The 23942-nt window shown below is 42.1% G+C and overlaps 1 protein-coding gene across 1 annotated transcript in view; it reads right to left on the bottom strand.

The window, feature by feature from the left end:
* Positions 1-23942, bottom strand: part of PCDH15 (protocadherin related 15) — a 2365808-nt gene that overhangs the window by 279468 nt on the left and 2062398 nt on the right. The window contains exon 29 of the mRNA XM_075348720.1: positions 17829-17917. Coding sequence (XP_075204835.1) covers positions 17829-17917 — 89 coding nt within the window. The remainder of the gene's footprint in view (positions 1-17828; positions 17918-23942) is intronic.

The following is a 23942-nucleotide window of genomic DNA, read 5'->3' as shown; positions in this document are numbered from 1 at the left end:
TATACCCTCTGGTAATAAAACGTCCCGGAATAAAAAGAAACCACTATGGATAAATAAGACTGTACAAAGTATAATAAAACAAAAACAAAGGGCGTTTAAAATCTTGAAGGCTGAGAATACAGAAATAGCATTTCAGGAGTATAAAGATATCAATAGGCAATGCAAAAAAGAAATCAAACAAGCAAAACTAGCTACTGAAACAAAAATCGCCAATGACATTAAAATAAATCCCAAAATCTTTTATAAATACATTAATGCCAAAAGGAAAACAAAGGATAGTATTGGCCCCTTAAAATATAATAACCAGTTAGTTATAGAGGACAAACAAAAGACTGAGATATTAAATAGGCATTTCTCATCTGTGTTCACCAAGGAACTGACTGTACCAGGCATCATTCAACAAGTGAAAAATCAAAGTTCACCACCCGATATAATTAATTTAACACAAGAAGAAGTACGCCTACGTCTGAGTAAATTAAACATTGACAAATCCCCAGGGCCAGATGGCATTCATCCACGAATATTGAGGGAATTGAGCTCCGTAATTGACAGACCGCTGTATCTCATCTTTTTAGACTCGCTTATAACAGGGTTGGTGCCTCAGGATTGGAGGATTGCTGATGTGGTACCGATATTTAAGAAAGGTAAGAGGGTAGATCCAGGCAACTACCGTCCAGTAAGCCTGACATCAGTAGTATGCAAAGTTTTTGAGGGCATTTTAAGGGATGACATGCAAAAATATGTTGCAGAAAATAATATAATAACTGACAGACAGCATGGATTCATGAAAGATAAGTCGTGTCTAACCAACCTGTTGGGGTTCTATGAGGGGGTAAGTGCAAACCTGGATATTGGTAATGCAGCTGATGTGATTTATTTGGACTTTGCAAAGGCATTTGATACTGTACCACATAATAGCCTTATACTAAAGCTCCAGAAGCAAGGACTGGGGGAAACTATATGCAACTGGGTAAGGAATTGGTTAAAAGATAGGAAACAAAGAGTAGTCATAAATGGAACATTCTCTAAATGGGCCATAGTCAGCAGTGGGGTGCCGCAGGGATCTGTGCTAGGACCAATTCTTTTTAATCTCTTTATTAATGACCTTGTGGATGGGATTGATAGTAAAGTGTCAATCTTTGCTGATGACACCAAACTATGTAGGATATTAAAAACTGACCTTGATAGTATAATATTACAAAAAGATCTAGATAAGATGTCAGAATGGGCAGATACTTGGCAAATGAGATTTAATGTTGATAAATGTAAAGTAATGCACCTAGGACGGAGTAATCCTATAACTGCGTATACATTAAATGGAAGTAAACTCTGGACTACAGAACAGGAGAAGGACTTGGCTATTCTCATTACAAATAAGCTGAGCAGCAGCACTCAATGTCAAGCAGCAGCTGCAAAAGCAAACAAGATTCTAGGGTGTATAAAAGAGAGATTAGATCCCGCGATCCCAACGTATTATTACCCCTCTATAAATCACTTGTAAGGCCACATCTGGAATATGGGATCCAGTTTTGGACTCCACATTTTAAAAAGGACATTCAGAAGTTAGAGTCAGTTCAAAGGCAGGCAACTAGACTATTACAAGGAATGGAAGGCCTCCCATATGATGACAGGTTGAAAAAGTTAGATATGTTTAGCTTAGAAAAAAGACGTCTCAGAGGAGATCTCATTTATATGTATAAATATATGTGTGGTCAATATAAAGGACTGGCACATGACTTATTTCTTCCGAAGACAATACTAAAGACGAGGGGGCACTCACTGCGATTGGAAGAAAAGCGATTCCGGCAGCTAAATAGGAAAGGGTTCTTTACAGTTAGAGCAGTCAGACTGTGGAATACCCTGCCACAAGAGGTAGTAATGGCAGATACTATAACAGCTTTCAAAAAAGGGCTGGATGATTTCCTCAGTACACACAACATTGTTGGTTATAAATGACTTAGTGACCAAATGTAGAACTGGTGGAGGAAGGTTGAACTAGATGGACCTAGGTCTTTTTTCAACCTTAGTAACTATGTAACTATGTAACATGACTATGGGCACTGCCCTTTACTAAAACCCGTCATAAATGTGATCCAGTTAGTCTAAGACAGGATATACTGTACACCCTAAAATCAACCTGTTATTAGTATTAGTTGCTCTTGCTAGTCACACACATTTCTCTCAACCCTCTAATCACATATCTTAATACTGTATCTTTGTATTAACTTCAGACTAAGCCATTTAGTTAAGCTCAATAAATAAAAAAAGGAAGTCAAATATGAAGGCTTGGTGAAACTAGCTGGCTGAGCAGACTGAATTACATTTTCTAAAAAGTGTGGACATTTGGAAATGACTCTTTCACGGGCTCTGATCTTTAAAAGTAAAGTAAGTAAACAGTTTTTTTATTTAATTATTGACAAGTGTTTTCAAAAATAAGACTCTTTGTAATATACTCTTTTATCTTAGCTTTCTTTCTTTACTCCCTTTCTTCCAAACTCCATGCTTAAAGATCTTCTCTGATCCCCTCCCACATGCTTAGACACAGAGTTTTGTAATTTGTTAGAGATGAATGGATCTTTTGAAATTAAAATTTTTCAGCTTCATCCAAAAAAAGTAAATTTTAACACAAATATATTTGTATAAATCTCAAAATTCCAAAGCCTTTCATTGCTAAAAGAATACATGTGGGAGAGAGGGGAGATGGAGAGACAGAAAGAAATAGACAAGAGCGAAGGATAAAAACACAATAGGGACTTACCCCCAACAATATGTAATAGATGATAAGGGATTGTGCTCACCTTATGTGGTTATATGACACACAACTAGTATATACGGGGGTGCATTTGATATCTGTTCCTTGCGTTCAAGATGGGTAAGCACTTGCTACTTACTAAATTTATATGATGTGTAATGCTGGAAACTGTCACTTCATGCAGCAGATGCACTGTGCACTTTAGATTGTTTACGATGGGAACTTCCTTTTGGAATCCCACTGCTTTTGCAGAATAATTCTATTTAAATTGCATATAGTGACCTCTCCAGCATACACCTCTAGTCTCTCCTGCACTTACCTGCGGTGACTCCCTATCTTGACCTGCAATTTAACTGATATCCTTATCTGGAATACCTCACTCCTCAACCTGTACTATTATAACTACTTATATATTCTTGTCTTTTGTATTTTGTTGTGCAATTTTAAGTCTTTGGTATTTAATAAAGATTTTGATATTTTATCAAAATTTGACACTTTTGGAGTTTTTCATTCACTCTAAGGCTAGGTTCACACACTGCGTTTTTTTGACGCTGCGTTTTTGTGCGTTTTTTGCTGCAAAAACTGCACAAAAACGCACCCGCGTCAAAAAAACGCGGCAAAAAACGCACGCGTTTTGGTGCTTTTTTTGCTGCATTTTGCTGCGTTTTTGCTCACTGCGTCTTTATGCGTTTTCCACTAGTGTATGCAGAAGAGCAGACAGCTGCAGAACTATAAGGCTCAGCATATTCCATCCAATAGTGTATGCAGGAGAGCAGACAGCATCTGCAGAACTACAAGGCTCAGCATGCTCCATCCAGGACTGTATGCTTGAGGGAGAGTCAGGGGGAGCAGACCTACAAGGCTCAGCATCCTCCATCCAATAGTGTATGCAGGAGAGCAGACAGCAGCTGTCGAACTACAAGGCTCAGCATTCTCCTTCCAGGACTGTATGCAGGATTTCTTTGCCCCCCCAAACAAAAAAAATGACGTGGGCTTCGCCATATTTTTGTATGCTAGCCGGGTACAGCAGGCAGGTACGGGCTGCCCCCAACCCCCAGCTGCCTATTTGTACCCGGCTGGGAACCAAAAATATAGGGAAGCCCTTTTTTTTTTAAATTATTTCATGAATTTCATGAAATAATTTAAAAAAAAATGACGTGAGCTTCGCCCAATTTTTGAGTCCAGCCGGGTACAACTAGGCAGCTGGGGATTGGAATCCACAGTGCAGGGTGCCCATGCTTTCTGGGCACCCCCGCTGTGAATTGCAGTCCCGCAGCCACCCCAGAAAATAGCGCTTTCATAGAAGCGCCATCTTCTGGCGCTGTATCCAACTCTTCCAGCTGCCCTGATGCCGGGTGGCTCGCTGGGTAATAATGGGGTTAGGGCTAGCTGTATAGCTGGCCCTAAGCCCGAAATTCATGGTGTCACGCCAATATTAGACATGGCCACCATGAATTTCTAGTAAAGATTAAAAAAAACACAACACACAGAAAAATATTTTTATTAGAAATAAAACACAACACAATTAGTGACTCCATCTTTATTAAAATAAAGAACTACCCCTCCGCAGTAATCCTGGGTCAGGGTCCCGCGCCGTCCAATCCGGATCCAATATCATCTGATCGGTTTGCTGGAAGGCAAAGCGATCAGATGATGTGTCAGGATCAAGTGCCTGAATCCCATCACACATCAGCTGATTGTATAAATGCCGTTTATACAATCAGCAGATGCATCGGTGCAAAAAAAATAATACTCACTTATGTGCTGATTACCGGCAGCTCCTGGAGCGATGGGGCGGGAGTCTGATCCTGTCCGATCGCTGCAGCAGCTGCCGGTAATCAGGGATGAAGTCTCCTGACGCATCCGCTGATACCGGCCAGGCGCCCGCGTCACTGCGATACTTACGATCACCTGATGCGTCAGGTAACTGCATCAGGTGATCCATCGCCAGGTCCTGCATCCATCGGAGGTTTCCCAGCCGTCTGCACACAGCCGGAGCGGGGGTGGCGATACCGTGAGAGGAGATGGGAGCGGGCATGGCACCGGGAGGCTACAGACAGGTGAGTATAACTTTTTTTTTTTTTTCTACTGTTAACTTTTGTTTTCGCAGCCGCTTCCACCTCCCGCCCAGACATGGCGCCGCACGGCAGCATACATGCACAGGACAGGAGGTGGAAGCGGCGGTGACGGTACCGGGAGGATTCACGCTTCTGTATATACTGACAGAAGGAATCCTCTTCCTGTACATGTCACTTTACTACCAACCTCCTGCGTTTATAGCTGCGTTTTTGGTCTTAGAAACGCACCAAAATGCACCAAAACGCAGCTATTTGCATTTCTCATTGCGTCTTTCAACATCCCATTGAACTCAATGGATGAAAAGCGCAGTGACAAACGTGGGAATAATTGACATGCTGCGTTTTTGTGGCACCACAAAAACGCAGCTGAAAAAAAACGCTGTGTGCAGACAGCAAAAATGAAAACTCATAGACTTTGCTGGGGAAGCAAAGTCATGCAGTTTTCTGAGCAAAAACGCACCCGAAAACTGCGCAAAAACGCCGCGAAAAACACTGTGTGAACTTACCCTAATAGATTATATGGGTCACTATTCTCCCTGAATTGTTCTCATGTTCAAATAATTGTAGTATTGGGAGAGACCTTAATACTGATAATGAGGGTGATCTTATGTGTCCTATCTTGTTTTTTATATAGACACACAATCAGTTGCTGCAGAGTCCACATACTCAAAAGCCAGGAATAATCAGGAACCAAATAAAAGTGGAACTTTTCTGCGCTGCGGTAGGAATGATAAAAATTCAAAAGTGCAGAATAAAATTTAGGTGGTTTAATTTTACAAGTTTTAAAGTGTCTCCTCACTTTGTCATTAGGAGTCCACCAATTTTACAAACAATGGCAATAGTTTATATATATATATATATATATATATATATATATATATATATTATTGGATTTTTCAAAAAAGAGCGCCAACAGACACATGACTGAGTCGGAGTTCAGAGGGTTAACGGTAGCAATGATATAATTATAGCCAAGTACGGGAATAAGAACCTATTATCTCATTTATTAGGTAAAAAGAATGTACTGGAAATCACAAAGAACAAAATAATGAAAAAAGGAAAAAATAATAATAAGAGGAACAAAAGATTAAAGGAAAAAGAAGAAAAAAAGATGTATATTATGTTGAAGTGGACTAGAACCCACTAATGATTGTGGAGAAGAAATGTGGAGCGGGCGGGTGTTGCCATGACCATATGTTCATTTGCATTTACAACAGTTATTCTTTGCTTTTTTTAGTTAAACATTTTTTTAGATGCACATATACTAACCATATTATATTTCACTGTTTTCCAATTTATTTTATACATTAGCAATTTTATATTTATTCATTGATTTAAGATCACTGATCACCATATCTATCACCTATCACACATGGCAACACCCGTCCCCTCCACATTTCTTCTCCACGATCATTAACGGGTTCTAGGCCACTTAAATATGACATACATTGTTTACTTTAATCTTTTATTGTTCCTCTGGTTATTATTTTTTACTTTTCTCTCTGATTTGTTCTTTGTGCTTTCCTGGACTTTCTTTTTATCTAATAAGATAATAGGTTTGTATTCCCACACTTGACAATGATTATATCAGTGCTACCATTAACCTTCTGAACTCTGACTTACTGTCATGTGTCTGGTTGGCGCTCTTTTTTGAAAAATCCAATGATATATATATATATATATATATATATATATATATATATATATATATATATAACTGCACTACTGCCATTGTTTGTTAATTGCTGGGAAACAATTTGAAACGCGTAGAATCAAACCACCTACATTGAGCACTTTTGGATTTTTGTCATTCTTATAGCAGTGCAGAAAAGTTATATTGTGGAACCTTGGATTAAGAGTAACTTGGTTTGAGAGCGTTTTGCAAAACAAGCAAAGCTTTTTACAAATTAGTAACTTGGTTTAAGAGCAATGCTTTGCAATAAGAGCAAATACTCACCGTTCTGGTTCACACTTCCGGTTCTGTCCTTTCACCACGCTCTGATCCACTCTGGAGGTAACTTTCTGTACATATGTACTGTATACAGTATACCATTGTATAGTATATACTATATAGCATGTCTATCAATTTGCATTTGTGGATACAGTATTGCATTTTCTTTCTGCTAACCAGTAAAGCATATTGGTTATACTGTACCTCTCACACACCAAAGATTTTATTGTAAGCTAAAGTGCAATTTAATTTGCTTTAGATGTTTTTTACTGTACTGCACAGTATTTTTAAATACTGTACTGTATAGTATTTTGTATAAGTGTACTGTAATAATTTTATATGAATACTGTACATTATTTTGTATTACTGTAAGATGTTTGCATAAATACTGTAAATATTTTTGAGTTGTGGAACGAACTGTCTGTGTTTCAATTATTTCCTATGGGAAAATTCGCCTTGATATAAGAGTAACTTGGTTTAAGAGCTCACTCCGGAAACGCATTATGATCACAATCCAAGGTTCCACTGTACTTTTATTTGGTTCCAAAAAGAAAGAGAGAGAATCCCACTGACCATAAATGTTTACACACTACAAAACAGAGAAAGAGACAGAGGACCAAGTTGGTCATAAGAGCTTACACTCTACAGGAGACAAACTTAATCAGTGACTGGAGATGGAAAACCACTCAACTTATTAAACTATGCTCCAATGGGAACCATTCATTTCTGATGGCCCAAATATTGACCACCACTTTACAAGGTATGATAATCCTCTAGATGTCATAGCTGTAGGCCATTATGGGGAAGCCTTGCATGGCCACACAAAAAAGGCTTTTGCCTATTCTCTGTGTGAAAAATGTAGCAAGTTTTTTCTTGAAAACAGTGAATCAAATCTCAAAATGTTCAAATTCACATGAAGTCATGAATTTCAAGAAATTTGAATGGAACGTGATCCGCTTTTTATCTGTATATTTAGTGTCTGAACATGGGGGAGAAAAGCAGAGAAGCTCACATTGGAAGAATGATATTTGCTAGACCTGTGCTTTAAAGAAACTTAGTGCATGAACGAGGCACTTGAGAAAGCCTTTATAGCATGGTATGTCAGGAAAAATGAATCAATATAAGGTGCATTACAAAGATTCCTAACTTTGCAAACATTGATCAATAATAAAATAAATATATAAAAAAATCACTCTTTAACCCTGAGATTTTAAATTAAAGATATAGGCTCTGAGCCATCAAAGTGATTAATGCTTTGAAAAGGCGCTAAATGTTTGCTCAAATTTGCACATTTTCAAGTTTTTTTGTCAGTTCCATCCAATCCTGCCAAAATAGACAGACCAGGGAAAGGACAAATGCACGATGAGTGTGTCATTCCACTGTACATCTAATTCATGATAAACTGTGAAATGACTTAAGCCATACATTTTATTCCAGTCTATGACTGGAGTAAGATTTGCGACGAGGCACACAACTTTTCAGAAGCACCTCCGTAAGCCTTTTAATGACTCAGGAGCATCTGACTTTAACACACCACTTCATCAAGACCGGTGTGAAACCCTAGTTCTATAAAAAGACAAAAACCAGTAACACCAACCTTACAGCAATCAAACATGGCTGATTTTGAATTTCTGTCCTATAACCAAACTGTAAAGCATCCTTTTCCCAAACCCAATTACTCCATCACAGGTTTTTTCATCCACCCATTTTATCCCACTGGTTGTTTTTTTAAATTGGTTCTAAAAATACTTTATAACTCACTTGTAGACAATAAACTAAAAAAAGATTGGAACAGCTATGTTAAACCCGCTATAGGGACTAATGCCATACTTCAACCTCTTACGCTTCAAGCCATAGAAGAACAGAGCCAGACTAGGTGGGACAAGTGAGTAAAAAGAGGGCTAAATATTACAGGGCTGTGGCGTTCATAATAGAGTCATTAATTAAATGTATAACCTAGAAATGTTTAAATTTTACACTGTATTTTAGCAGCACTTATTCTAGTCTAATGGAACTTGATTTTTAAAGTTTATTGTAACCTTTATCTTATCTTTATCTTATATTAGCTGTAGTACCTGGGCGTTGCCCGAGATAGTAACTGTCTCTCTGTCTCTCTCCTAGTCTCTGTCTGTGTGTCGCTGTCTGTTTGTCTCTCTCCCAGTCTCTGTTTGTGTGTCGCTGTCTGACTGTCTCTGTCTGTGTCTTTCTTTGTCTGTCTGTGCCTATGTCTCTGTCTGTCCGTTTCTAATTCTCTGTCTGTATTTGTATCAGTCTATCTGTATCTCTGTCTCTTTCCCCGTCTGTCTCTTTCCCCATCTGTCTCTTTCCCCATCTGTCTCTTTCCCTGTCTGTATCTTTCCAGGTCTATCTCTTTCCAGGTCTGTCTCTTTCCCCATCTGTCTCTTTCCAGGGCTGTCTCTTTGCCCGGATGTGTCTTTCCCCATCTGTCTCTTTCAAGGGCTGTCTCTTTCTCTGTTTGTCTCTTTCCCCATCTATCTCTTTCCAGGTCTGTCTCTTTCCAGGTTTGTCTCTTTGTCTATCTGTCTCTTTGCCTGGCTGTCTCTTTGCCCGTCTTTCTCTGTCTGTGTCTCTGTCTGTGTGTCTCTTTTTGTCTCTCTTTATCCGTCTCACATTGACATCTTATTATCTCACACATAAGTTTCTTATACTAAAAGTTTATTTTGTTCGTATAGCAACCACTGACAGTTGCTGTTAATAGCCTGTAGCTCCCACCTCCATTCAGTTTAATGGAGGCAGGATTTTTTAGAGTAACTGTAAAGCGTGGTGTTACATTTTCCCGTCAAAACATAGTCTATGATGTTCCCTGCGTCACATGAAGTGTCTGTGCAAAATTTCGTGATTGTAAATGCGACGGTGCGGATTCCTTAAGCGGACATACATACACACATACACACATATTCAGCTTTATATATTAGATGTATAGATGATATTCTATACTAGCATTACATTCTTTAACTAGGTTGCAGACATACTTCGATGGATACAGTTTTCACTTTACAGCTGTGAAGAGATTAAGTTGATGTATGGAAAGGAGGACTGTGACTTAATTCTCCACGCGTTTCACGTCCTGCAGCTCTAGCCTTACACACAGCGTTTAATATGCACACCTGCTTTATAATAAATTAAAACCATTGCCAAATAGCTACCAATGAAAATCCAGTAGAGATACATATTATCCATGCATTTATGTGTATAACAAGAAACTTACAATATCTTTACATGCCTAAAGGAAGGCTTCCATTCTCTCAAGTTAACTTTTAAATACACATGTCTAACCAGTAATTAAATTCACAGAAAGAAAGACAGATTTGTTTTTACAAAATATAATTATTCAAAATGAGTGTAGTTGGCATCTTACAAGTAGATCATCCATAGAAATATTATTAAAGTCACGTACCTAATGTTGTGATGACTGCATGTATATATAGCATATGAGCCTATGTGTATGTGCCTGTGTATATATATATATATATATATATATATATATATATATAGTATATATGTTTATGTGCCAGTGTATGTGTATATGGTATGTGGCTGTGTATATATAGTATATGTGTGTATGTATATCTTGTATGTGTTTAAATGCCTGTATATATGTGCCTTTAAATATATATTATGTGTGTATGTGCCTGTATATCTAGTAGTCTGGTGCCTGTATACCTGATATGTTCTTATATATGTGTGTATATGCTATCTGTGTATGTACTTGTATAATTAGTATGTGTGAATCTGCCTGTGATAAATATTCTTAGCTGTGTGACTGACTTGTTTATGATGTAGTTTGTGGAGCAATAATCATGCACAGGCTGTCTCATTTTGGGCTTGTCTGATGTCATTGTATGTAATGGTTTTTTGTAATGTGTGCGGTCTAATAAAGTGATGTTTATAATATGTGCACTTTACATGTGTGATGTATGCACTGTTTTTCTGTGACATCTCTTATGTTTGGGCTAGGCACATGGAATGTGTAGAAAGTATGCTCTCTGTTGGTGGGAACTGTTGAAAGTGAGTGCTTTGCTTGTTTGACTTCTAGAATATGTGCGCTGTGCTTGTGTGACATGTAGAATTTATGCACTTTGGTTATATGATGTCTAGAATATGTGCGTGTGCGTGTGCTTGTGTGATGTGTCTGATGTGTGCGCTGTGCGTGTGTAATGTGTCCAATGTGTGTGCTGTATTTTTGTGATGTGTCTGATGTGTGCACTGTGCTTGTGTGATGTGTCTGATGTGTGCACTGTGCTTGTGTGATGTGTCTGATGTGTGCGCTGTGCTTCTGCAATGTGTCTGATGTGTGTGCTATGCTTGTGTGATGTGTCTGATGTGTGCGCTGAATTTGTGTGATGTGTCTGATGTGTGCACTGTGCTTGCATAATGTGTCCGATGTATGCGCTGTATTTGTGTGATGTGTCTGATGTGTGCACTGTGCTTGTGTGATGTGTCTGATGTGTGTGCAGAATTTGTGTGATGTGTCTGATGTGTGCGCTGTGCTTGTGTGATGTCTCTGTGTGCGCTGTGCTTGTGTGATGTGTCTGATGTGTGCGCTGTACTTGTGTGATAGGTCTGATGTGTGCGCTGTGCTTGTGTGATGTGTCTGATGTGTGTGCTGTGCTGTGTGATGTGTCTGTTGTGTGCGCTGTGCTTTTGTGATGGGTCTGATGTGTACGTTGTGCTTGTGTGATGTGTCTGATGTGTGCGTTGTGCTTGTGTGATGTGTCTGATGTGTGCGCTGTACTTGTGTGATGTGTCTGATGTGTGTGTTGTGCTTGTGTGATGTGTCTGATGTGTGATGTGTTTGTGTGATGTGTCTGATGTGTACGCTGTGCTTGCTTGATGTGTCTGATGTGTGCGCCGTACTTGTGTGATGTGTCTGATGTGTGTGTTGTGCTTGTGTGATGTGTCTGATGTGTGATGTGTTTGTGTGATGTGTCTGATGTGTGCGCTGTGCTTGTGTGATGTGTCTGATGTGTGTGCTGTGCTTGTGTGATGTGTGTGATGTGTGCGCTGTGCTTGTGTGATGTGTCTGATGTGTGTGCTGTGCTTGTGTGATGTGTGTGATGTGTGCATTGTGCTTGTGTAATGTGTCTGATGTGTGATGTGTTTGTGTGATGTGTCTGATGTGTGTGCTGTACTTGTGTGATGTGTCTGATGTGTGTTGTGCTTGTGTGATGTGTCTGATATGTGATGTTTTTGTGTGATGTGTCTGATGTGTGCATTGTGCTTGTGTGATGTGTCTGATGTGTGCGTTGTGCTCGTGTGATGTGTCTAATGTGTGCGCTGTGCTTGTGTGAGGTGTCTGATGTGTGCGTTGTGCTCGTGTGATGTGTCTGATGAGTGCGCTGTGCTTGTGTGAGGTGTCTGATGTGTGCGCTGTGCTTGCGTGATGTGTCTGATGTGTGCTGTGCTTGTGTGATGTGTCTGATGTGTGCGCTGTGCTTGTGTGATGTGTCTGATGTGTGCGCTGAATTTGTGTGATGTGTCTGATGTGTGTGCAGAATTTGTGTGATGTGTCTGTGTGCGCTTTGCTTGTGTGATGCCTCTGTGTGCGCTCTGCTTGTGTGTTGTGTCTGATGTGTGCGCTGTACTTGTGTGATAGGTCTGATGTGTGCACTGTGCTTGTGTGTTGTGTCTGATGTGTGCGCTGTACTTGTGTAATAGGTCTGATGTGTGTGCTGTGCTGTGTGATGTGTCTGTTGTGTGCGCTGTACTTGTGTGATGTGTCTGATGTGTGTGCTGTGCTGTGTGATGTGTCTGTTGTGTGCGCTGTGCTTGTGTGATGGGTCTGATGTGTGCGCTGTGCTTGTGTGATGTGTCTGATGTGTGTGCTGTGCTTGTGTGATGTGTCTGATGTGTGCGTTGTGCTTGTGTGATGTGTCTGATGTGTGCGCTGTACTTGTGTGATGTGTCTCATGTGTGTGTTGTGCTTGTGTGATGTGTCTGATGTGTGATGTGTTTGTGTGATGTGTCTGATGTGTGCGCTGTGCTTGTGTGATGTGTCTGATGTGTGTGCTGTGCTTGTGTGATGTGTCTGATGTGTGCGTTGTGCTTGTGTGATGTGTCTGATGTGTGCACTGTACTTGTGTGATGTGTCTGATGTGTGTGTTGTGCTTGTGTGATGTGTCTGATGTGTGTGTTGTGCTTGTATGATGTGTCTGATGTGTGTGCTGTGCTTGTGTGAGGTGTCTGATGTGTGCGCTGTGCTTGTGTGATGTGTCTGATGTGTGTGTTGTGCTCGTGTGATGTGTCTGATGTGTGCCTGTGCTCGTGTGATGTGTCTGATGTGTGCGCTGTGCCTGTGTGATGTGTCTGATGTGTGCGTTGTGCTTGTGTGATGGGTCTGGTGTGTGCGCTGTACTTGTGTGATGGGTCTGATGTGTGCGCTGTACTTGTGTGATGGGTCTGATGTGTGCGCTGTACTTGTGTGATGTGTCTGATGTGTGCGCTGTGCTTGTGTGATGTGTCTGATGTGTGCGCTGTGCTTGTGTGATGTGTCTGATGTGTGTGCTGTTCTTGTGTGATGGGTCTGATGTGTGCGCTGTACTTGTGTGATGGGTCTGATGTGTGTGCTGTGCTTGTGTGATGGCTCTGATGTGTGCGTTGTGCTTGTACAATGTGTCTGATGTGTGCGCTGTGCTTGTGTGATGGGTCTGATGTGTGCGTTGTGCTTGTGTGATGTGTCTGATGTGTGCGCTGTGCTTGTGTGATGGGTCTGATGTGTGCGTTGTGCTTGTGTGATGTGTCTGATGTGTGTGCTGTTCTTGTGTGATGGGTCTGATGTGTGCGCTGTACTTGTGTGATGGGTCTGATGTGTGTGCTGTGCTTGTGTGATGGCTCTGATGTGTGCGTTGTGCTTGTACAATGTGTCTGATGTGTGCGCTGTGCTTGTGTGATGGGTCTGATGTGTGCGTTGTGCTTGTGTGATGGGTCTGATGTGTGCGCTGTGCTTGTGTGATGTGTCTGGTGTGTGCGCTGTGCTTGTGTGATGAGTCTGATGTGTGCGCTGTGCTTGTGTGAGGTGTATGATGTGTGCGCTGTGCTTGTGTGATGTGTCTGATGTGTGCGTTGTGCTTGTGTGATGGGTCTGGTGTGTGCACTGTTCTTGTGTGATGGGTCTGATGTGTGCGCTGTGCTTGTATGATGTGTCTGATGTGTGCGCTGTGCTTGTGTGATGGGTCTGGTGTGTGCGTTGTGCTTGTGTGATGGGTCTGTTGTGTGCGCTGTTCTTGTGTGATGGGTCTGATGTGTGCGCTGTGCTTGTGTGATGTGCCTGATGTCTGTGCTGCGCTTGTGTGATGTGTCTGAGGTGTGCGCTGTGCTTGTGTGATGTGTCTGATGTGTGCGTTGTGCTTGTGTGATGGGTCTGGTGTGTGCGCTGTTCTTGTGTGATGGGTCTGATGTATGCGCTGTGCTTGTGTGATGTGCCTGATGTCTGTGCTGTGCTTGTGTGATGTGTCTGATATGTGCGCTGTGCTTGTGTGATGTGTCTGATGTGTGCGCTGTGCTTGTGTGATGTGTCTGATGTGTGTGCTGTGCTTGTGTGATGGGTCTGATGTGTGCGCTGTACTTGTGTGATGGGTCTGATGTGTGTGCTGTGCTTGTGTGATGGCTCTGATATGTGCATTGTGTTTTTACAATGTGTCTGATGTGTGCGCTGTGCTTGTGTGATGGGTCTGATGTGTGCGTTGTGCTTGTGTGATGTGTCTGATGTGTGCGCTGTGCTTGTGTGATGGGTCTGATGTGTGCGCTGTGCTTGTGTGATGTGTCTGATGTGTGCGCTGTGCTTGTGTGATGGGTCTGATGTGTGCGCTGTGCTTGTGTGATGGGTCTGATGTGTGCGCTGTGCTTGTGTGATGGGTCTGATGTGTGCATTGTGCTTGTACAATGTGTCTGATGTGTGTGCTGTGCTGTGTGATGTGTCTGTTGTGTGCGCTGTGCTTGTGTGATGGGTCTGATGTGTGCGCTGTGCTTGTGTGATGTGTCTGATGTGTGTGCTGTGCTTGTGTGATGTGTCTGATGTGTGCGCTGTGCTTGTGTGATGTGTCTGATGTGTGCGCTGTACTTGTGTGATGTGTCTCATGTGTGTGTTGTGCTTGTGTGATGTGTCTGATGTGTGATGTGTTTGTGTGATGTGTCTGATGTGTGTGCTGTGCTTGTGTGATGTGTCTGATGTGTGTGCTGTGCTTGTGTGATGTGTCTGATGTGTGCGTTGTGCTTGTGTGATGGGTCTGATGTGTGCGTTGTGCTTGTGTGATGTGTCTGATGTGTGCGTTGTGCTCGTGTGATGTGTCTGATGTGTGCACTGTACTTGTGTGATGTGTCTGATGTGTGTGTTGTGCTTGTGTGATGTGTCTGATGTGTGTGTTGTGCTTGTGTGATGTGTCTGATGTGTGCGCTGTGCTTGTGTGATGTGTCTGATGTGTGTGTTGTGCTCGTGTGATGTGTCTGATGTGTGCGCTGTGCTCGTGTGATGTGTCTGATGTGTGCGCTGTGCTTGTGTGATGTGTCTGATGTGTGCGTTGTGCTTGTGTGATGGGTCTGGTGTGTGCGCTGTACTTGTGTGATGGGTCTGATGTGTGCGCTGTACTTGTGTGATGGGTCTGATGTGTGCGCTGTACTTGTGTGATGTGTCTGATGTGTGCGCTGTGCTTGTGTGATGTGTCTGATGTGTGCGCTGTGCTTGTGTGATGTGTCTGATGTGTGTGCTGTTCTTGTGTGATGGGTCTGATGTGTGCGCTGTACTTGTGTGATGGGTCTGATGTGTGTGCTGTGCTTGTGTGATGGCTCTGATGTGTGCGTTGTGCTTGTACAATGTGTCTGATGTGTGCGCTGTGCTTGTGTGATGGGTCTGATGTGTGCGTTGTGCTTGTGTGATGTGTCTGATGTGTGCGCTGTGCTTGTGTGATGTGTCTGATGTGTGCGCTGTGCTTGTGTGATGTGTCTGATGTGTGCGCTGTGCTTGTGTGAGGTGTCTGATGTGTGCGCTGTGCTTGTGTGATGTGTCTGATGTGTGCGTTGTGCTTGTGTGATGGGTCTGGTGTGTGCACTGTTCTTGTGTGATGGGTCTGATGTGTGCGCTGTGCTTGTGTGATGTGTCTGTGTGCGCTGTGCTTGTGTGATGGGTCTGGTGTGTGCGTTGTGCTTGTGTGATGGGTCTGTTGTGTGCGCTGTTCTTGTGTGATGGGTCTGATGTGTGCTCTGTGCTTGTGTGATGTGCCTGATGTCTGTGCTGCGCTTGTGTGATGTGTCTGAGGTGTGCGCTGTGCTTGTGTGATGTGTCTGATGTGTGCGTTGTGCTTGTGTGATGGGTCTGGTGTGTGCGCTGTTCTTGTGTGATGGGTCTGATGTGTGCGCTGTGCTTGTGTGATGTGCCTGATGTCTGTGCTGTGCTTGTGTGATGTGTCTGATATGTGCGCTGTGCTTGTGTGATGTGTCTGATGTGTGTGCTGTGCTTGTGTGATGTGTCTGATGTGTGTGCTGTGCTTGTGTGATGGGTCTGATGTGTTCGCTGTACTTGTGTGATGGGTCTGATGTGTGTGCTGTGCTTGTGTGATGGCTCTGATATGTGCATTGTGTTTTTACAATGTGTCTGATGTGTGCGCTGTGCTTGTGTGATGGGTCTGATGTGTGCATTGTGCTTGTGTGATGTGTCTGATGTGTGCGCTGTGCTTGTGTGATGGGTCTGATGTGTGCGCTGTGCTTGTGTGATGTGTCTGATGTGTGCGCTGTGCTTGTGTGATGGGTCTGATGTGTGCGCTGTGCTTGTGTGATGGGTCTGATGTGTGCGCTGTGCTTGTGTGATGGGTCTGATGTGTGCGCTGTGCTTGTGTGATGGGTCTGATGTGTGCGCTGTGCTTGTGTGATGGGTCTGATGTGTGCGCTGTGCTTGTGTGATGGGTCTGATGTGTGCGCTGTGCTTGTGTGATGGGTCTGATGTGTGCATTGTGCTTGTACAATGTGTCTGATGTGTGCGCTGTGCTTGTGTGATGGGTCTGATGTGTGCGCTGTGCTTGTACAATGTGTCTTATGTGTGCGTTGTATTGATGTGACGTGTGTGCAGTGTGCTGTGTACTTGAGTGGCATGTGCATTTTGATTTTCTGGTATTTGTCCAACATATTTTTATTGTATTAAATAATGTTACTTAAAAGAATTTTCTGTTTTAATTCTTCCAATGCCCTTAGGCTTTTGCTAAAGTAAAACTATAAATCATGGTTACTTTTCCTCCTCAGGACCAGCAGCTGTTCCTCTTTTTTAGTGCTCTAGTCTTTGTATGCAGGTTGCTGATGACATGACTAAAACATGTGACTTGTGGAGCCAATCACTGAGCTCAGCAGTCCCATTAAGGTAAATTGCACACGTTTCTGCACCCTCTGATTACATAAAGTGGTCACATGTGACATTATAACTGCAGCTGTAAACATAGATGGAGCAGAGACATCACTAGGCCAGGGTAAATGAGCAACTCAAATGTTATAAATCTTTCAATAGGGCAAGAAGATGAGCACAAAAAAAGAGAATCTGTCATCAGTTTTTTGTTGCCTCCTCTGGGAGCAGCATAATGTAGAGACAGAGACCCTGATTCCAGCGATGTGTCACTTACTGAGCTGTTTGCTTTCATTTTTATAAAATCAAGGTTTTCTCTGCTGCAGATCTAGCAGTTATACAGAGCTCATGGATATGCTGGACTACCTGGCAGCACGTCAAGCAGTCCTGTAATGATAATCTACTGCTGATTAATCAGTAATTTTATCAACACTGCACTAAGCAGTCCAGTAGGTGACACATCGCTGGAATCAGGATCTCTTCCCCTACATTATGCTGCTCTCCGATTACATGTTAAAAACCTGGTCACAATTTCCCTTTAAAATGGAAGAACCCTTTAAGAAAGAGAGGGGCAGGCACAATTCTTGCACAGGGGCCCTTTGATCTCAGTGTCAACTCCTATATAAAACATTAGCATGTGTTTACAAACATAAATAAGAAAGCTGCATATTGCGATGCAAATAAAAAGAGAAATCTCTTTGTTACCTTATAAGATCGTCTATGTTTTCTTCTACAACTGTCGGAGGCACATTAGAAACGATAACTTGCATATCCAACTGGTTGACCACAGAAATCTGAAAAGATATTGAAAAGAAAATCAAGCGAAATGTCCCATTGTTACCAAATGTGAAAAATGATTTTTCTTTTCTTTGGTGGGCAATGCCGTAATGTAATAACTTCTCATTTCGACTTAGAGCAGTAGGAACTAAGGAGTCTTGCTGTTTTCTTACCAAACACAACTGCTGGAAGTAAGAGTCACAGAATAAACAAAGCCTTAGTATTGTTTGTTTAGCGTATGCATGTGCTTTTCATGATTATTGCTCTGCAGCGCTTCTCCTTTCCTGGTTCAGGATATCTTGGTGCATCGTGACATGTGCTTCGCGGTAAAAAGTTTAACTTGATGTGAACCTGACAAATAACATACGATGCAGCAACCCTTAAGGGGGTATTCCAGGAGTTCCATACTGATGCCTTACTATTTAGTTAAGTCATTCATTAGATAGGTGGTATTCTGGCACCTACAGTGCTGGCCAAAAGTATTGGCACCCCTGCAATTCTGTCAGATAATACTCAGTTTCTTCTTGAAAATGATTGCAATCACAAGCTCTTTGGTATTATTATCTTCATTTATTTTGCTTGCAATGAAAAAACACAAAAGAGAATGAAACAAAAATCAAATCATTGATCATTTCACACAAAACTCCAAAAATGGGCCAGACAAATGTATTGGCACCCTTAGCGCAATACTTGGTTGCAAAACTTTTAGCCAAAATAACTGCGAACAACCGCTTCCGGTAACCATCAATGAGTTTCTTACAATGCTCTGCTGGAATTTTAGACCATTCTTCTTTGGCAAACTGCTCCAGGTCCCTGAGATTTGAAGGGTGCCTTCTCCAAACTACCATTTTGAGATCTCTCCACAGGTGTTCTGCTGGATTCAGGTCTGAACTGATTGCTGGCCACTTTAGTAGTGTCCAGTGCTTTCTCTCAAACCATTTTCTAGTGCTTTTTAAGTGTGTTTTGGGTCATTGTCCTACTGGAAGACCAATGACCTCTGAGGAAGACCCAGCTTTCTCACACTGGGCCCTACACTATGCTTCAAAATTTGTTGGTAGTCTTCAGACTTCATAATGCCATGCACACGGTCAAGCAGTCCAGTGCCAGAGGCAGCAAAGCAACCCCAAAACATCAAGGAACCTCTGCCATGTTTGACTGTAGGGACCGTGTTCTTTTCTTTGAATGCCTCTTTTTTTTCCTGTAAACTCTATGTTGATGGCTTTTCCCAAAAAGCTCTACTTTTGTCTCATCTGACCAGAGAACATTCTTCCAAAACGTTTTAGGCTTTCTCAAGTAAGTTTTGGAAAACTCCAGCCTGGCTTTTTTATGTCTTGGGGTAAGAAGTGGGGTCTTCCTGGGTATCCTACCATACAGTCCCTTTTGATTCAGACACCGACAGATAGTACTGGTTGACACTGTTGTACCCTCGGACTGCACGGCAGCTTGAACTTGTTTGGATGTTAGTCGAGGTTCTTTATCCACCATCCGCACAATCTTGCGTTGAAATCTCTCATCAAATTTTATTTTCCTTCCATATCTAGGGAGGTTAGCCACAGTGCCATGGGCATTAATCTTCTTGATGAAACTGCGCACCGTAGACACAGGAACTTTCAGGTCTTTGGAGATGGACTTGTAGCCTTGAGATTGCTCATGCTTCCTCACAATTTGGATTCTCAAGTCCTCAGACAGTTCTTTGGTCTTCTTTCTTTTCTCCATGCTCAATGTGGTACACACAAGGACACAGGACAAAAATGGAGTCAACTTTAGTCCTTGTCAACTGGCTGCAAGTGTGATTTAGCTATTGCCAACACCTGTTAGGTGCCACAGGTAAGTTACAGGTGCTGTTAATTACACAAATTAGAGAAGCATCACATGATTTTTCAAACAGTGCCAATACTTTTGTCCACCCACTTTTTATGTGTGGTGTGGAATTATATCTAAATTGGCCTTATGGCAATTTATTTTTCTTCATTGAAGACAAATTAAATGAATATATAATACCAATAATAATACCAAAGAATTTGTGATTGCAATCATTTTCAGGAAGAAACTGAGTATTATCTGACAGAATTGCAGGGGTGCCAATACTTTTGGCCAGCACTTTAGATCCACCAACTATCAACAGCTTTCAGCTCCCATGGCTTTCAGATGTATTAAGTATAAAGACCCGGAACTGTCCACTATTCAATGGCTGTTCTCTGCTATTGAAGTGAATGGGAGCTGAGTTCCACTAGCCCCAAGTGGCCATTACATAGTGGTCAGAGTCATGCTGTTTTGGCACTATACACTGTGTAGAATCAACCAACACAGGAACTAAAATCTGAGCTAATATTGATGACCTATCCTATGGCTAAGTCATCAATAGAAACATTTTCAAATCTCTTTTACTTACCATCACAAGAAATTGAAAAGGTTTGCTGCATCATGAATTCATAATGCACTAAAGTGAATCTGTGATTATAAAAATGCAGCCTAATTTTGCATGCACATTGCAGAAGTTATCCACTACCATAACTCATCTATTGTTTTTCATAAATCATGCTATTATGTGCCACTAAATGCATCCATACTCTTAATATAGTAATATAAACCTTTTACTATGCAAATAGCATCACTTGGTGTCTGCCAGCTGCAGCTCTGATAATTATATCTATCACTTCCTCTCCCCAGGCTTACTGAAATCTATTACTACAAGTTCCATCATGCATTCCAGTAGCCTGTGAACCAGCACATAATACGGGCCCTTATTGTTTGATATTAAGTGTGGGATTTCCCAGGATAGGTACCAATCCATCTGGCAATTACCAGATGGCCAGTATGGCTCTGCCACTGTGTTTAGTATTCAAGTTTTGGTGCTTTGTGGCTGTCCATGTTAGTGATTGGATTGCCTAAACCCTTTGCATTTGAGATGCAGATCCCAGCACTTCAGTAGTAAAAATTTCAGCACCTGCTAGTACTGCTGAATAAAACTGTCAGATCAGCTTGTGTGAGGCAGTGAGGCAGACTAATTGTGTCTTTACGACATGCTCAGGTATTTGTCATTCACTCCAAAACATCTACATCCACCATCAGGAGCCCAGTAAAGAGTTATTTTCATTTCATCTGCATTCTGTGCTAGAAAAGGAAGAATCAGACATCACAGAGAAGGAAGATGAATCTATATAACAATTCAGTACAATGTGATCCCTGCTGAGATGTGCTTATGGAAGCTATACATCCAATGCAAGAACATAACACAAGGGATTGTCTTGAAGAGTTATGAAATGGGAGTTTACTTTTTGTGGGACAAGTTGTTCTTTTGAATGACACTATTCATTTTATCATGAGATCCACTATAAAGCAAGAAAAAAAATTCCACGTGTATCTACATTGCAAAAAAAAGTGCAATGCCACAGTTGTTTTTTTTATTTGCCATGTTCACTGAACAGCAACACAGACCTGCCAATATCCACAAGGACAGTACAACAATGCAGGCCTCAAAAATGTAGTTTTTCATTTCTTATGAAATTTTTTGGAGGATTTTTAACATTTTTCCTTGTGTCGCTATTTTCTGAGACCCATCACATTTTCAATTTTTGCAATATAGGACTGTATGAGGCTTGGTTATTTCCACCGTGAGCTGACATTTTTACCAATACCATTTTGGGGTAGTTATTATATTTTAACCGTTGGTTATTGCATTTTATTGCAATGTCATGGCAACCATAAAAACAATTCTTTTGATTTTTTTTCCTCAATACACTGTTTTGACTATTTACTGTATTTTGTTAGTCCCCTTAGGAGATGTGAACCTGTGATCATCCGGTCGCTTGTACTATACACAGCAGCACTTGTATGTATAGCAAAAACCCAACTACAGGCTAGCTTTCACAGAAATACCATAATTAAAAGCATGGGTTTTCAGCAGAACCTTAGATGTCATGCAACCCACTGGCATCCTGTGATCACATTATGATGGTAGCACAGAATGGCAACCCCCCCCCCCTGCCGGCAGGCATGAAATGCCGCTGTCAGAGATTGATAGCAGCCTTTAACAGTTTAATACGTGTGGGCAAAGCTCCACTCCACACATGGCTGTAACTGTCAGATTATGGCTAAATAGCACACCCATCACCTGCTGGGAAAGATACAGGCTCAACTTGTGAGCCCGCATTCAAGTCAGGCTAAGGCCTCTGTGCTTAAAGTGAACCTGTCAGGTGCACTATGCACCCCGAACCACAAGTAGTTCTGGGTGAATATTGCTAATCCCTGTCTAACTGTACCTGTATCTAGTAGCATAGATAAAGGGATCTTTAGATAAAGTATTTCTCAAGATCTTTCATTATATGCTAATGAGGCCAGCGACTAGTTGCAAGGGCATTAGTTCCCTTAAGCTGGGTTCACACTAAGCGACAGCAACAACGACGTTGCTATTACGTCACCATTTTCTGTAACGTAACAGCGACCTTGTAAGTCGCTGTTATGATCGCTGCTTAGCTGTCAAACACAGCGACGCAGCAGCGATCATAACGTCGCTGCACTACATGTGCAGAGAGCAGGGAGCCGCGCTTAGCGCTGGCTCCTTGCTCTCCAAGGTACAGTACACATCGGGTTAATTAACCCGATGTGTACTGCAGCTACATGTCACAGTGCAGAGAGCAGGGAGCCTCGCACACTGCTTAGCGCTGGCTCCTTGCTCTCCTTGCTACAGTATACATCGGGTTAATTACCTGATGTGTACTGCAGCCACATGTGCACAGAGCAGGAGCCGGCACTGGCAGCAAGAGCGGAGGCTGGTAACGAAGGTAAATATCGGGTAACCAGGGAAAGGTCTTCCCTTGGTTACCTGATGTTTACGCTGGTTACAGCTTACCGCAGCTGCCAGACGCCGGCTCCTGCTCCCTGCTCGCTTCATTTCGTCGCTCTCTCGCTGTCACACACAGCGATGTGTGTGTCACAGCGGGAGAGTGACGACCAAAAAATGAAGCTGGACATTCAGCAACGACCGGCGACCTCACAGCAGGGTCCAGGTCGTTGCTGGATGTCACACACAGCGACGGGACGTCGCTGCAACGTCACAGAAAATGGTGACGTAGCAGCGACATCGTTGTCGTTGTCGCTGTGTGTGACACCAGCTTTAGCTAGTCGGTCCCCTTAGCATGTTAGCACGCCCCTGTGGGTATACTAACATGCTAATAAATGTGAAGCATAAGAGGCATTGTTGCTCTTGCCTCTGATGACACCGCTGGTTTTCGACTCAATGCACACAATCAGAATGTCCCAGGGCTTCCAGTCATGCGGCATACACCAGTTTGAAGCTGTGACGTGTACACCTGGCTTCATAGTATGCATGACTGGAAATCCAGGAACTTCTGATCAGCACACTGAGCAGAAATCCAGTTGGACGTTGTGGTAGCAGAGAGCGGTGAGATTGACCATAGCGCTGATGCTGCACATTCATTAGCATGATAGCACACCCAAAGGGGCGTGCTTACATTCTAAGGAGGCCGACTAGCAAGGGAAGCAATGCCCTTGCAACTAGTTGCTGGCCTCATTAGTATATTATAAAGAATCTTTAGAAATACTTTTTCTAAAGATCTCTTTATCTATGCTTCTAGATACAAGGACAGTTGGGCAGAGAATAGCAATATACACCCAGAACTGCTCGTGGTTCTGGGTGCATATTGGACCTGACAGGTTCCCTTTATATTAATATATTAGTACCTGCTGAAGCAGCTTGGTTTCTTTAGTTGAAAAATAAAAATTAGAAACTGAATAAGGATTTGTTATAACAATATGTACCGCATTACACACATCATGCTTGGGTTTTCAGCAGTTGTAAATTCAGTTAGCTAATTTTCCATCTTTAAAATATCATATTTGTTTTAAATTCCCCATGATTATTTCCATTGACATGAAAGACGACAGGCAATAACATTTAATTTTTGTTCAAGGATTTAAATTTATACGCAATGACTTCAAACTCCCTCTAGGAAGATGGGCTTCAAGAACGCCAGTCTCTATTCCTTGGAATAGAATCAATGGCTATGACAAGCAGCCCTC

This window comes from Anomaloglossus baeobatrachus, chromosome 5, assembly GCF_048569485.1.
Source record: "Anomaloglossus baeobatrachus isolate aAnoBae1 chromosome 5, aAnoBae1.hap1, whole genome shotgun sequence".
Lineage (NCBI taxonomy): Eukaryota > Metazoa > Chordata > Amphibia > Anura > Aromobatidae > Anomaloglossus > Anomaloglossus baeobatrachus.
This window is presented reverse-complemented; position numbering and strand designations above follow the sequence as displayed.